Source organism: Pithys albifrons, chromosome 24, assembly GCF_047495875.1.
Source record: "Pithys albifrons albifrons isolate INPA30051 chromosome 24, PitAlb_v1, whole genome shotgun sequence".
In the NCBI taxonomy this organism is placed as follows: Eukaryota; Metazoa; Chordata; class Aves; order Passeriformes; family Thamnophilidae; genus Pithys; species Pithys albifrons.
This window is the reverse complement of record NC_092481.1, coordinates 4293672-4306234: the sequence shown is the minus strand read 5'-3', so window position 1 is coordinate 4306234 and position 12563 is coordinate 4293672. Positions and strand designations below refer to the sequence as shown.

At 57.6% G+C, this 12563-nt stretch overlaps 1 protein-coding gene across 1 annotated transcript; it reads left to right on the top strand.

Annotated features, from left to right (window-relative positions):
- Nucleotides 1-208: 208 nt before the first annotated feature.
- On the top strand, nucleotides 209-12200 carry LIN28A (lin-28 homolog A). Its single transcript, XM_071576807.1, has 4 exons — nucleotides 209-239; nucleotides 1052-1230; nucleotides 10737-10921; nucleotides 11987-12200. Exons 1-4 carry the CDS (start codon nucleotides 209-211, stop codon nucleotides 12198-12200), a joined length of 609 nt encoding a protein of 202 aa, XP_071432908.1.
- The last annotated feature ends 363 nt before the right edge of the window (nucleotides 12201-12563 follow it).

Sequence of the window (12563 nt, the reverse complement as noted above, 5' to 3'; positions counted from 1 at the left end):
TGTTGGAGTGAAGATGGAGTCAAACCTCTGCCGGCTCCCTCCTGGCGGGGTCTAAGCTGGGGGTTTTTTGTTGGGTTTTTTCTTCCTCCTTTTTTTTTTCTTCTTTTTTTTTTTTTTTTGGCTGGGCTGATACCCTCAAAGCTGGCCGAGGAGGAGGAGGGAGGAGGCGGTAACAGCCACAACTCGGAATTTGCAAGCGAGTGTCGGGATGGGGTCTGTTTCCAACCAGCAGTTTGCAGGTTAAGTTATATTATTGTCGGAGCCCGCCTCGGCTCCATGATTATTAATAACGGCGGCAGAGCCCGGCTGGGGGGCGCAGGGACCCCCCCGAGCCCGGCCCACCCAGCCCCGCTGCGCCCCAGCAGCGCGGCCGGGCCCGGCGCGGCCCCTCACCCCGCGCAGCACCGCGGGGCTCGCAGGGGGGGATAGAGCATTTTTTTTCATCCCCCCTCCAGCCCCAGGATGAGCCCAGAAGTTTGGGGCCGTTGGTGGTTGCTGGGGGTGTTTGGGAGTGCGGGGGTTCCCCGCAGTGGGAGGATGCTGATGGTAGGGGAGAGTTTCTCCAGCGTGGCTTGCTGAGGGCAGGGGGGTTGTGGGTTGGTAATTTGAAGGAGTTTTTCCTTTTTTTCTAATACTTTGTTTTTTCGTTTTTGAGGGTTTTTTCCCAAAACTGGTTTTTTATTTTTGTTTGGGTTTTTTGGGGAAGAGTTGGGATTTTTTGTATTTTTTTTTCGTTTTTCACGTTTTTGAGGAGAAAACGGATTTAAGGCCCCCAGCCCACGCACCGCCTGGGTCGTGTTGGCAGGAGCTGCCTTTATTTTCCCCCACTCATGGGGTGATCCCCATGCCACACGTGGAGGCAGAGCTCGCTGCTCCGTTGGGGGTTTTTTGAGGGTCGGATTTTTTTTTTGCCTTTTCCAACCTGGGGAACCCGAGCAGGATTTGAGGCTCCTGCTGCGGGGCTGCCCGGCGGATACGGGGTGGCTGGGCCGGGGGGGACCCTCAGCTCCCCCAGCCCCGCGGCTCAGCGGCTCCGTGGGTCTCTCGCCAGGTGCGAAGCCGGGCGAGGAGCCGGCCGGAGACTCTCCCAAGCCCGAAAACGAAACCCAGCCCCTGCATGGCTCCGGCATCTGTAAGTGGTTCAATGTCCGCATGGGCTTCGGCTTCCTCTCCATGACCGCCAAGGGCGGCGCGACTCTGGACTCCCCCGTCGATGTCTTCGTGCACCAGGTACGGGGCCGCATCCCGCGTGGGGTCCTGGGGACGGAAGGTGGTGCAGCCCCTGCCACTCTCCGGAGGATGCGGGTTGGAATGTGGACCCTTTGTAACCTCCACGCGAGGCCGTGGCTCCCCCATCCCAGCCCGGGTCCCCCAGGCAGGTTTCCCCGGAGCCAGGAGGGTGGAAGGGCAGGCACGGCCGCAGCCCGGGGCTCGTCTCCAGGGACTGACCCTGTAAGCTGATTCCGAGCGAATTCATTTTCCCATCGTTGTTCCTTGAGGAGCCCCTCGGGGCCGGATCCAGGGGAGCAGGTGCCCGCGGGGCCGGGCGGGACGTGCCAGAGCGGTGATGTTGCTCATCCCGTGGAAAGGCACGGGGAAGAGAAGGTTTCCCTCCTCTACACGTTCCTGGGAGCCTCGAGCTGGCAAGAATGCGGGGCTGGGCTTTCCCCCGTTGGGGCTCATCCCCGGGACGGGGGGTCTCTGCCCATGCCCCTTGTCCCGCTCGCGGGGTCGGGTATGTGTCCCTATGGATTCCACTTGGTAGTGACAGTCTCGTGTCCGGATTTGACCTTGCTTAGTGGGGAAGCCCCACGCGTGTCGGTGACCCTGTACTGAGGGAAGTCGTGGATTCGGGGATGCAGCTGCTTGAACCCTCCGCCCCGGCTCGCGGAGGAGGATCTGCCGGGATACCCCGCGCAGGGGCTAGGAAAGGGGTTTGGAGATGGTGCCCAAACTGGAGCCGTAGGGATCAGAACCGGCTCGTGTGGCCGGGAGTCTGTGTGGTGAGCGTGGCCCCTCAACCCGGGACAGCAGCTGCAGCGGGGCTGGGGAGCAGAATGAGCACGAGCAAAGTGAGGACAGGTGATTTTTGGAGCAAACACGGTGCGTTTGTGTGTACAGTTGGGAACAGCACGATGGTGCTGAGCTTCGGGCAGTCCCTGGGGCAGCACATCTTCAGAGACTGCTGCTCTCTATGGGCACAAATCCCCCCAAACTGGGTGCGTCCTGTGGTCTGGGCATGTAGGACTGAGCCCATGGACTGTGAAGAGCTCCTGAAGGGCTCCCACCCCCTGCCCACGAGTAGATGCTCCAAGACAGGACTATGGCTACTTGGCATGCGAATGATGACGCGGGGAGATGCAAATCCCTTCTCCCTCAGGTGTGGCGTAGACAAAGTGCCTTGGTAGGAGTTACTATCCTAGACCAGGAGACAGATGGTTTGGGGCTCCAAATCGGCCAGGGAAAAGCAGAAAACCAGATCCTGGTGCTCTCCAGTGAGCAAATGGGTCTTTGCATCTCAATGTAGCACAGCAGGGATCCAGTGCCCCTGGGGAGAAGCCTCCCGCCCTTCTCATGGGAGTTTATTGCCCTCAGACAGTCTGGTTTCCTGATTGCTTTTGCTCACATTCCTGCAGGAGAAGAGAATTATCTGGGGTGCCTCTGCTGGGAGCATCCCACTGCCTGGGAAGATCTGCAGCCTCCCTGTGCCCCCCGTTTCCCAGGGCTGGGGGAGCCGTGGGGTCCTGTGTGTAGGATTTACTTTTTACGGGGAATACTGGGAAAAAGCAGGTTATTTGGGGTAGCAGAGGGTCAGAGGGTGTGGGAGGTTCCTCTGCCGCAGTGAAGGGCAGGGTGGTCCCAGCATGGGTCTTTGCAGCATCAGAATTAGGGCAGCTTTGGACTCATGGAGGATCTCTCTCCTCCTAGTTGGGCTTCACCTCCTGCCCCGTTTGCTGGTGGCACAAAGTCGCTGCTCTCCTGCAGCTAAACAGCTGGAGCTGATGCCGGTGGCTCTTGCACTGCTGAGCGTCCCTGGCTCAACCCTGGCCCCTCCTTGGAGAGGGACGAAACTCACTCTCCCACCCCGGCCTCGCTGCTTTTGAGTGGCTTGCAGGGCATCCGACCCTTCTGCCGATGCTCTCCCCATCCCTGGATCCGGGAGATTCCCGGGAGCCGGTGTCGGCTCCACTCGACTGTGAGGGACTCAGGACTGGGAGGGCAAAAGCCAGGATCAGCCAGAGGGGACAACACTCAGGGCTCGCAGTGGCCTGGGCACAGCCACTGCCCACTCCACACAGGGTACCCCAAACCAGCCTTTGGGGCTTAACACCCCAGAGCCCCTCAAACTTCGCTCCTTCCCCTCTTCATTTACATATGTGAATGATGACCCACAGGAAGTAATTGTAGGAGAAAGAAGGGAATTGGCCTCTTTAGATCTATTAAATCACTTTATTACAGGAACCAGGTCTGAATGGCCCCTCTCTGCAGGGAGCGCGTCTCCATCTCCCTCTGCCTTTATCTGATCACAAAGAGATTAAAATCTCGGCAGGACAGGAGACTAACAGGGCTCCTCGGGACTGCCTTTCCCTCGCATTGTGAGCTAAAAATGAGGCATTTGGGCTCAAATGCCTCCCCTGGACACTGGAGATGGATTCATTTGGGGGCTGCGAGGACACAGAGGGGATAAAGCACAGAGGAGCACGGCAGATCGTCCCAGGGAGGCGAAGGGCTGAGCAGCACCCATGAAGTGGTTGGCAGGGTCTTGAGGTGGTAGCAAATCAGGCTGGTGATGGTAAAGACCCTAAAGTTGCAGTGGTCCCCTTGGGATGCAGCTCCTGGGCTTTGGGCATCACTTAGAGGAGTGTGGGGCTGCCAGAGAAAGCAACATGGAAAGAGGGAGAGGAGAAAGTTGGGGCACCCTATGGCCCCAAGGCTTGCTGCTGGTGGTTGGAGCTGGAGGAGTGAACACAGACCAGCAGGGCTGGGAACTGGGGATGGGGAACTGGGGATGGGGCTTGGCTGAGAGGAGAAGGGGCTGTCCAACCCCTGGGAATTGCTGCTCTCCACAGCTTGGCTCCGTGTCTCCAACCATTTCTCCAAGCCAGCAGGTCTAAATCCTTGATAAAGGCAGTTAGTTGGGTTTTTTGGTTTCTCCTCATGGCTTTAGCAAAGAGACCTGCTGGGTGGGCAGTGCTGGGGCTCTGTGGCTGCTGTGGCCACAGGGTCTTTGGTCACTGGTAGGGACAGAAGGTTGTGTCCATGGTTAGACCTGCTGGGGCTGGGATGTGGCACTCCTGCCCTGTCTGAGTGGCCAGGGCAGAGTGGGATTAGCTGGGCACATCCCAGCACGGGAGGGTCCTCAGTCCTCTTGTGATCCCCTGGGTGCTGCTGTTCCCGGGAGCCTCGTGGGGTCAGGGCTGGCAGAGGGGCTCCATCCCCAGGGGGCCAGGCAGGGGTGGGATGGAGAGGGATGGCAGCTCCCTGGACATGGATTGTGGCTGAGCTGACCTGGGTTGTCACCCACCTGTGCTCCTGCTGGCTGCCTGTGTGTGGCCATGATAATAATAATAATAATCACCCACGTGTGCATGACGTGAGGGCTTAAAAAAAATAAAAGAGCACGTGTCTGGAGGCAGCTCCATCCCTGACTGCACAGGAGAGCAAAGGCAGGGGAACAAGGGACAGTTTCTCTGTCGGGGAGCAGAGTCCAGCCTTCCTCCGGGGTCCTCTGCTGCCTTCCTCCTGGGCTGGGGTGTGGGGCAGGGTCCGACCAGGGGGTTTGGTTTGTGCAGAGCTGGGGCAGCAGCAAAAGGAAGGGGGAAGCTTTGAGTCAGAGGGTACATTGGAGCTGTGATGCTCAGAGGCATAGGATATGTGTAATATCTCACTTTTCCTGCTTTCTCTTGTGCATCACTCCCGTGTTTGCTCTGTGGGACACCCACAGCACTGGGTGGGCACCCCGGGGCACTGGTGTGGGTGGCTGCAAGAGCGGGGGCACCAGGGTTACACATGTCCCTGGGGAAAAGATCATGGAATCACAGAATAGTTTGGGTTGGAAGGGACCTTTAAAGGTCGTTTAGTCCATCCCCCTGCAATGATCAGGAAAACTCCCCCCAGAGATCCCCTGGGGTAGAAATGCTCGTTGGAATCTCTGCTTTTCAGGGGGAGAGGGGTAGGAGGAATTTCTTTGGTTGTTTGTTGTTGTTTTATTTAGTGTTCTTTTTAAAAAAACCAACCGCTAGGATAAAACTGTATTGCATCGCTGGTGCTCCACATCCTGAGGGAAATAGTGAAAGAGAGCTGCTTTATTCTACCCCTGAAACTCCCTCAAGACGCTCACACACACAAAAAAAAAGCCTCCTGTCTCTGTCTAAAGATTAACTGATGGCCGCAGGCACATCCCTTCCCCCAGCTCCCCCTCCCTTGCCCCAGGGAGAGAAAACACCCTGGAATGGTCTCCTAGATAATATGGCCCAAATGAATGGGATTGTTCCCGGGATGGAGTGGGGATGGAGCTGGGGAGGGTTGGAATGGAGCTGGGGAGGGCTGGGATGGAGCTGCTGCCTGTCCCTGCCGCTCCTAGGTCCAGCTCCGGCGTTTCCTTTTCCTATTTACTTGCTCCTAAGAATAAGTAGGATGAAGTTGAAATCCCCATTGGAAGATGTGCCGCTGCTCCCGGTCGTGTTCCTGCTGTAATATGGGAGCACAAAATTAATACACAGGCGCCGCTCCTGGGAAGTGCGGGAGGGTTTTAGTGGGGGAAAAAATACAACCAAAGGAGCTAAAAGGATTTAGGACAGGAAACTGATGGATTAAACTCTGTGGTAGATGGTGGGGGGGTTTTTTGGTTCGTTGTTTTTGGGGTTGTTTTCCCCAGAATTGGTGCCTAGAGTTTAGTTTTACTGGTTTATGGGGGAAAACTAAGAGCAAACTTTGGCAGGAAAATGGCTTTATTTTGATGTTACTTCAATTGGGGAAAAAATCCTCGGGGATATTCCACCGGGGAGATACTGGAAAGACTTGCTAATGTTTTGTTAAATCCCCCGTGCTCTCCCCAGGGCTCCCACAGCCACCCCCGTCCTTATCTCTGCACCAAGCTGGGGCAGGACCCCCTTTCCCATCGGCTACTTGCACGGGGGTCTGAGCTGCAGGAAGGGACCAGGGGCAATTCCTGCTCCAAGACCTCCACTCCTGAGCCCAAACCAGTAGCAGGGCAGTCCCTGGAGCTTCTGGCACTGGGCAAAGATTTTCTCTGTGATGTAGGGACAAGAAAGGCTTTGCTCAGGGACAGATCCAGCTGTAGGCCATGAAGGCAAAGGGACATTTCCCTGCTGGCCTTGTGGCCAGTGGTGGGAGCTGAGCTGGTCTTGATGCAGCGTGGAGAGGGGCTTGGATCACTGTCTGTGTTGGCTGAACCCAACCCTGCCCAAATCTGCTTTGAAGGCTGTTTGCCATCGAGCAACACCTGGCTGAGGAGAGACCAGCTCTGCCAGAACAGGGCTGAGGCTGCTGCATCCCACGGGATTGGATTGGCATCCTCTCAATGGCAGTAGGACTGATGCCTCCAAAATGGGGCAAGTGGCAGCCCCTGCACCCAGGAGTTGAGGATGGGGCTACTCTGCACTGGCTGTGCCAAAACTGAGCTCCACGGGGCTGGGGCTGCTCCCCCAGGCTGTGCTTTTCCTCTGGGATGGCTTCTTGGGGCTTATGTTGAGGTGAAGGTGGCTGGGACATATGGGGCTCTGGGGGCTGCCCTGGACCCCCAACCAGGTTGGCTGATGCCTCGAAGTCGGCAGGACAGGGATGGCTTGAGGAAAACAAGGTATCCAGGGGGACAGGCACTCTGTGGCTCTGAGGACAGAGGGGTGCAGGGGATGGTGGGGCAGCACAGGGGCCAAGGGCACAGCTTGGTGAGCAGTCACCACCAACAGGGTGCCCCCAGTGACAGGGGCACAGTCCCCCTGAGGGCTCAGCAATCCCTGGTCCCTTTTTCCTACCCTCCTTTGCAGAGTGGGAGAAACTGAGGCACTGGCATTGGCTACAGCAGAGCTGAGCTCCCAGAAATGTTCTGGGCAGGGTCTGGATGTGCCCCTGGCACAGTTTGGCAGAGCTGCTCTTGTCCCAGCATCCCAACCCAGCTCGTTTTCCAAGGGATTCCGGTTTAAACATTGCTGGAGAGACGAGGTGCAGCGGCCGCTCCGCCCCAGGCCCTGCTGGACACAAAGATGGTTTGATTGAGTGGCCAGAGCTGGCAGGGAATAAACGTCCCCTTGTGTCACTCTGGGGAGGCCGCGGGGACAATGGTGACCCTGGGGCCAGCCGAGCCCCTCTGGAGCCCGGCGGGGTGGGGGTGAACCAGAGCCCCGCAGTTTGGGGATCAGGGTCTGGATTTGGGGTGCTCTGTGGTGTCACCCCTTCAACAGGGCTAAACTTGTGATCTGTGGTGAGGGATTTCATGAGGGGAGGAAGAGGAGGAGTGAAGGCAGCCACATGCAAGGGGGGGGACACAGGGAGAGGGTGGGGGACACCCAGTGCCATGGGGGTGATGGGCAACACTCGGCCTCTCACGTGCTGCGTCTTTGTCTGCCATAAATAACCGTGGAGCTACCGGGGTGTGGGATGGGATGGAAAACGATGGGTGGAAAAGGATGCTTTGGGTGGATTTTTGGGTGAAAAAGGATGCTTTAGGTGAATCTTTTGGTGGAAAAGCACACCATGATGTCTGGTGGGGGGGATGCCCAGGGTGGGTACGGGGTGAAGTTGCACCAGCTCTGCCTCTGTTCCTTGCCCCACTGGTTAACCCTAATGATGACAAGGAAATCCTGGCACTGGACTGTGCTTTGAAACAGTCGGGGTGGCAAGGCTTTGTGATCCCAGGGTAACCCTACACCCCTCTTTACCAAAACCATCCCCAAGACTGACCCCTCAGCTCCTCCAAGGGACCCAAACCCCAAAACCCGCCACCCAATGGTTGAGCCCCAGTTCTCCTGCAGCGGGCGAGTTGGATTCAGGGCTGATGTGTGGAGGGGCTGGAGGGGGTCAGAGGGGCCGCAGCCATGCTGGCCACCCTTCCTCCCCCCGCCGGGGCCTGGAACTCCTGGAATTTGGGCAGCGGGAGCGCGGCCGCCGCCGGCCCTTTGTTCTCGCTGGCCGGTGGCTCCCGGCCCTGGCCCTCCCCTGCGCTCCCCCTCATCCCCAGCATCCCCGGCTCGCTCCAATCCCCCCCTTCCTGTCTTTATTTTTTGGGGGGGGGTGTGGGTGTGTGGAGGCCTGGGAAGGCTCCGGCTTTGTGTGTGGTGTGGGACAGGGGCACTGGGCCCCTTCCTTTCAGATGCAGGAGGTATGCAGCTAATTCAATGGGCTGCAGTTTGATTACCTATCTGATAACAGAGGAATGCCAGCAATGTGTGTGTTTTGGGAAGGGGGCAGGGGGGATGCGCAGGGACCACCAGCCACTCTGCAGCTCACATCAAAAGGCTGCGGCAGGGGGGGAGAGCTGGGGTGCCCCAGCCTCTGTCCCCCCCTTCCCTGGGGAGAGGGCGTTTCCTTTGGCCTTTTGGTGGAGGGGGCTGGGGGTGGTTGTCATCCTCACCCACTCCTGGAAAATAAATTGCTTCCCTGTCATGTTGCAGCAGCTTCTCCCCCAGCCCTCTCCTTCTTCAGAACGGATGGACAGAGCCAGACCCTGGCATTGGGGTGATGGTGCCCAAAGTGTGGGCTCAGCTGGAGGGGCCCAGCCTGTGCACTGGGGTCCCCCCTGCCACGGCTCATCTTTGTCCTGAGTGCCTGGGAGTTTTAATCTCCACAGTGTAAACACAGCTGGGCCAGCTGGGGCTGTAAACACCCCAAAAGGAGCCACAGGAGGTGGCTGGTCTTGTCCCCTGGCCTCCAGGGCTGCCTCCTGTGCCAGGCAGTGATGCTCAGCCCTTTCTTGTTCCCAAAACCCCACGGCTGCTGCTAGAGAGGGGCAAATTCCCCATTCATCGTAGCTCCCATCACCTAAAACATCTTACATGCTGGGGACAGGACAGGGCAGGGCAGGTGGCTGACCCCAAGGTGCTGAGAAACACCCTGTGATGTGCTGGTTGGGACTTTGGGCACAGGGCTTCTGCTTGGGGGATGCTCAGCACCCTCCTGGTGATGCTCAGCTCTGGGGGAGCTGCGTTGGGATTGGGGAGCAGTGTTTGGATTCCCTTCTGAGCGTGGCAGGGGTTTGCCAGTGGTAGGTGGTGCTGAAATTGCCCTGGGTGGGCAGAGGTGCTGTGGGATTCTGTCATGCCCTTGTTATCACTGGGGGCCTCGTAGCTTAGGGTATGGTTTTCCCTTTTGGCAGCAGGAGCAGGTCAGGGAGAAAAGGATGTTCCTTTCTGGCCTACTCTGGATCCCATCCCAGCAGGCAAGGGGATCTGGTGGATGTGGGACTCCCAGACATAGAAAGGGGGAGGGGGAGAGGGGGGACCAGCAGAAAAAAGGGGTCTCAAGGGTTGTTCCTCAAGCTCTGCTGCATTCCCACTTGCCCCCATGTGCCCACAGACAACCTGCAAGACCCCACTGAGAAAAATTTAATCCTAAACTCCAACAACTCAGTTTCTTCCCTCCCTGCTTTTACATGAGTTGTTTCCTCAAGGATCCTGGTGGCATTTGGGGTCAAGATGGGAACAGGCCATGCCTGCCCATCCCAGGCAGCATTCACGTGGAGGCTCCATGCAGGAAGAATGGGAGACCACGGCCCCACGTGACGGGAACTCTCCGGGCCATGAATGGGGGAAGATGCTCCATTCATAAATGCAGGGTCCTGCTGCAGCCGCGCAGGCGTTTGGCGCCGGCTCTGCTGGGAATCCCCAGCCCGCTGGAGCTGCTCCTCCCTCAGTCAGTAAATCCCCTTAACTCTTTGCTCATGGTCGTTTGGACTCTGCTCTGCTGGAATTGCTGCCTGGGATGCAGCGCTCTCCAGGCAGAGCTGGCAGTGATGCTCATGGCACAGTGGGTTAAGAGCTGTCGTCTGCATTGCCCAGCTTGGCTTCTTAGGGATTTGTTCTGCTAAAACGGACAGAGCTGGTGAAAGTGGAGTGGATTTTCCTGCCTTCTCTTAACCCCCTCTCCAGCCTGGGTCTCTCCACGCTCCTGTTTGATTGCATGGTGATGACCACTGTGGTGATCCTGGGAAGGGTGGGAGAAGCTCCCAGCAGAGATAATCCCAGGCCAAATGGCTGCTTAATTAATTACTGGAGGCAATTAAAGGGCTTGAACTGAGGTGAGCTGCAGCACCAGCTTCCAGCCTCCTGGCCCTGCCATGTGTCCTACCATGACCATGCTCATGCAAAGCCTCAAGATCCTTTAGTGTTTTTAAAACGATGTTCTGGATCTGTCAGGAGGTGCAGGAGCAGCTCTTGCTTCCCATTGTGGGGCTGGGTGGGACAAGGAGGCTGTTTTGCAAACTGTTCAGCAAACTGCTGAAATTTGGGGCCAACCTGTCTCTACTGGCCTTTACCAAACCAGTGAGCCCCACCTGGCTGGGTGTTTCAGCTCACTGAATGCTCTGTGCTATCAGTCAGGACTCCAGAGGTTTTAGGGAGGTGAAGGTGCCTGGTTGAGCTTGATCCTCAAAGTCTATCTCCTCACAAGGCACAGAGGAATGTTGGCAGCTCTTGTGCCACAGGAGGGCTTTGCTGGGCTGGAGTTTGTGTGCCCAGTGGACACTCCAGCTCTGTGCTGACCCCCATCCTTTCCCCCAGAGCAAGCTCCACATGGAGGGTTTCCGCAGCCTGAAGGAGGGCGAAGCTGTCGAGTTCACCTTCAAGAAGTCATCCAAAGGTTTGGAGTCCATCCGGGTGACCGGCCCGGGGGGCGTCTTCTGCATCGGCAGCGAGAGGAGGCCCAAGGGCAAGAGCCTCCAGAAACGCAGATCCAAAGGAGACCGGTAAGGGCTGATCCAGGGCAGGGGCTAAGCCCTGTGTGGCACCAGGAGCCTCCTGGGTACCCTGGGGGTGGGCATGGGTTCAGTGGGGTGGGCAGCGACCCTTCCTCTGGGAAAGCAGCTTCCTTTGGTGGTTAATGAGTGGCAGATGCAGCTCGGTGGGGAAAGGGCAGGGAAGCAGCAGCGGAGGGCAGAGGTCAGGGACACCCTAGGCAGCCGCTCCCCTCGGCTCAGGGAGCCATGCTGGGCAAGGGTCATTTTCTCCAAGAGAAACCCTTCCTTGTGGGAAGGAAAGAGCCGGACGTCCTGGCAGTGTCTCCCACGGTGAGGCTGTGAGCCCTGGGGCAAGTTTTTGCCCAGCTCTTCATCCCGCCCCCTCTCCTCTCCCATCCTCTCCATCCCAGCTTCCTGGGGATGCCTCATGCCAGTTTTCCCAGTGGATGCCATCAGCCCCACTCAGCTGTTCTCATAAACAGGATTTTAAATTAATCAGAAAGGAGTTGGGAAGGAAAAGGAAAGAGGAAAGGGTTGTGGCTGTCCTACATGGATGCAGGATTTAAAATGGACACAAGGCAGCTCCCTCTGCCTGCACAGCTCCAGTGTGAAAGTGGTACCCATGGGATGGAGGCTGGAAGGTACAGCCCTGCAAGAAGCCACCTTTGGGATTGTCCCTACACTGATGGCCATGGTCCCTGCAACTGTTCTGGGCACTGTGTAACCTTGGGAGCAGGGTCTGGAGATACAGGAGCCAGAATCCTGATGGAGCCAGAGAGGCGGAAACCCCCCAACATCCCGATTTTTGTCCCCTGTGTGTGGTTTCAGTGCAGAGGTTTGCTGCCATCTCCTGGGTACCAGCAGCACCACTGACCCCAGACTGGCTGTTCTGGAGCTGGGACCCTGCAAGTACCAACCCCAGGCCCACCATCAGCTCCAAAGCACTGAGCCCACATCTCTGAACTAGCCAGGCTGTTTTAGGCCCAGTTCTGGCTATGAAGCCCAGGCATGGCCACAGCATATCCCACCTCATTTTATTTCTCCTCCTGGAATCTCTGTCCTCCTCTCACACAGATGCTACAACTGTGGCGGGCTGGACCACCACGCCAAGGAGTGCAAGCTGCCACCACAGCCCAAGAAATGCCACTTCTGCCAGAGCATCAGCCACATGGTTGCCAACTGCCCCGCGAAAGCACAGCAGTCCCCCAGCTCCCAGGGAAAACCTGCCTACTTCCGAGAGGAGGAGGACATGCACAGCTCAGCCCTCCTCCCCGAGACCCGGGAATGATGGTGGGTGGTAGGGAGAGGGAGGATTCCACCGGCTTTGGCAAGGCAATGGGCAGCCGTGGGGGCTCAGAGGTGGGAGGGCAGGATGAAGGACTGGGGAGGGCAGACGGCAGTGCTGATGACAGGGACCTGGTGTCCCTGCAGAGACCTTTTTCCCCTGTTCCCAGGCAGGGAAAAGCCCTGCTTTAATCAGGATGGCTCATTCCAAAAATAGGGCAAGGCAGCACCCAACTTGCCTCTTCCAGCTAAAAAAGCCAAACATATTTGATTCATCTTTGTTCTTTTCCTACATTAAGGCAGGCAGTAGTGTTTTGGGGAGAAGGAGCAGAGGAGCAGCACCCCAGTGAGGAGCTCATGGCTACTT

Excerpts from the sequence above, each read along its gene's own strand:
- LIN28A (XM_071576807.1), top strand. The coding sequence starts at position 209 with ATGGGGTCTGTTTCCAACCAGCAGTTTGCAG. Across the intron at positions 1,231-10,736 it reads TCGATGTCTTCGTGCACCAG|AGCAAGCTCCACATGGAGGG; the intron begins GTACGGGGCCGC and ends CCTTTCCCCCAG. Across the intron at positions 10,922-11,986 it reads CGCAGATCCAAAGGAGACCG|ATGCTACAACTGTGGCGGGC; the intron begins GTAAGGGCTGAT and ends CCTCTCACACAG.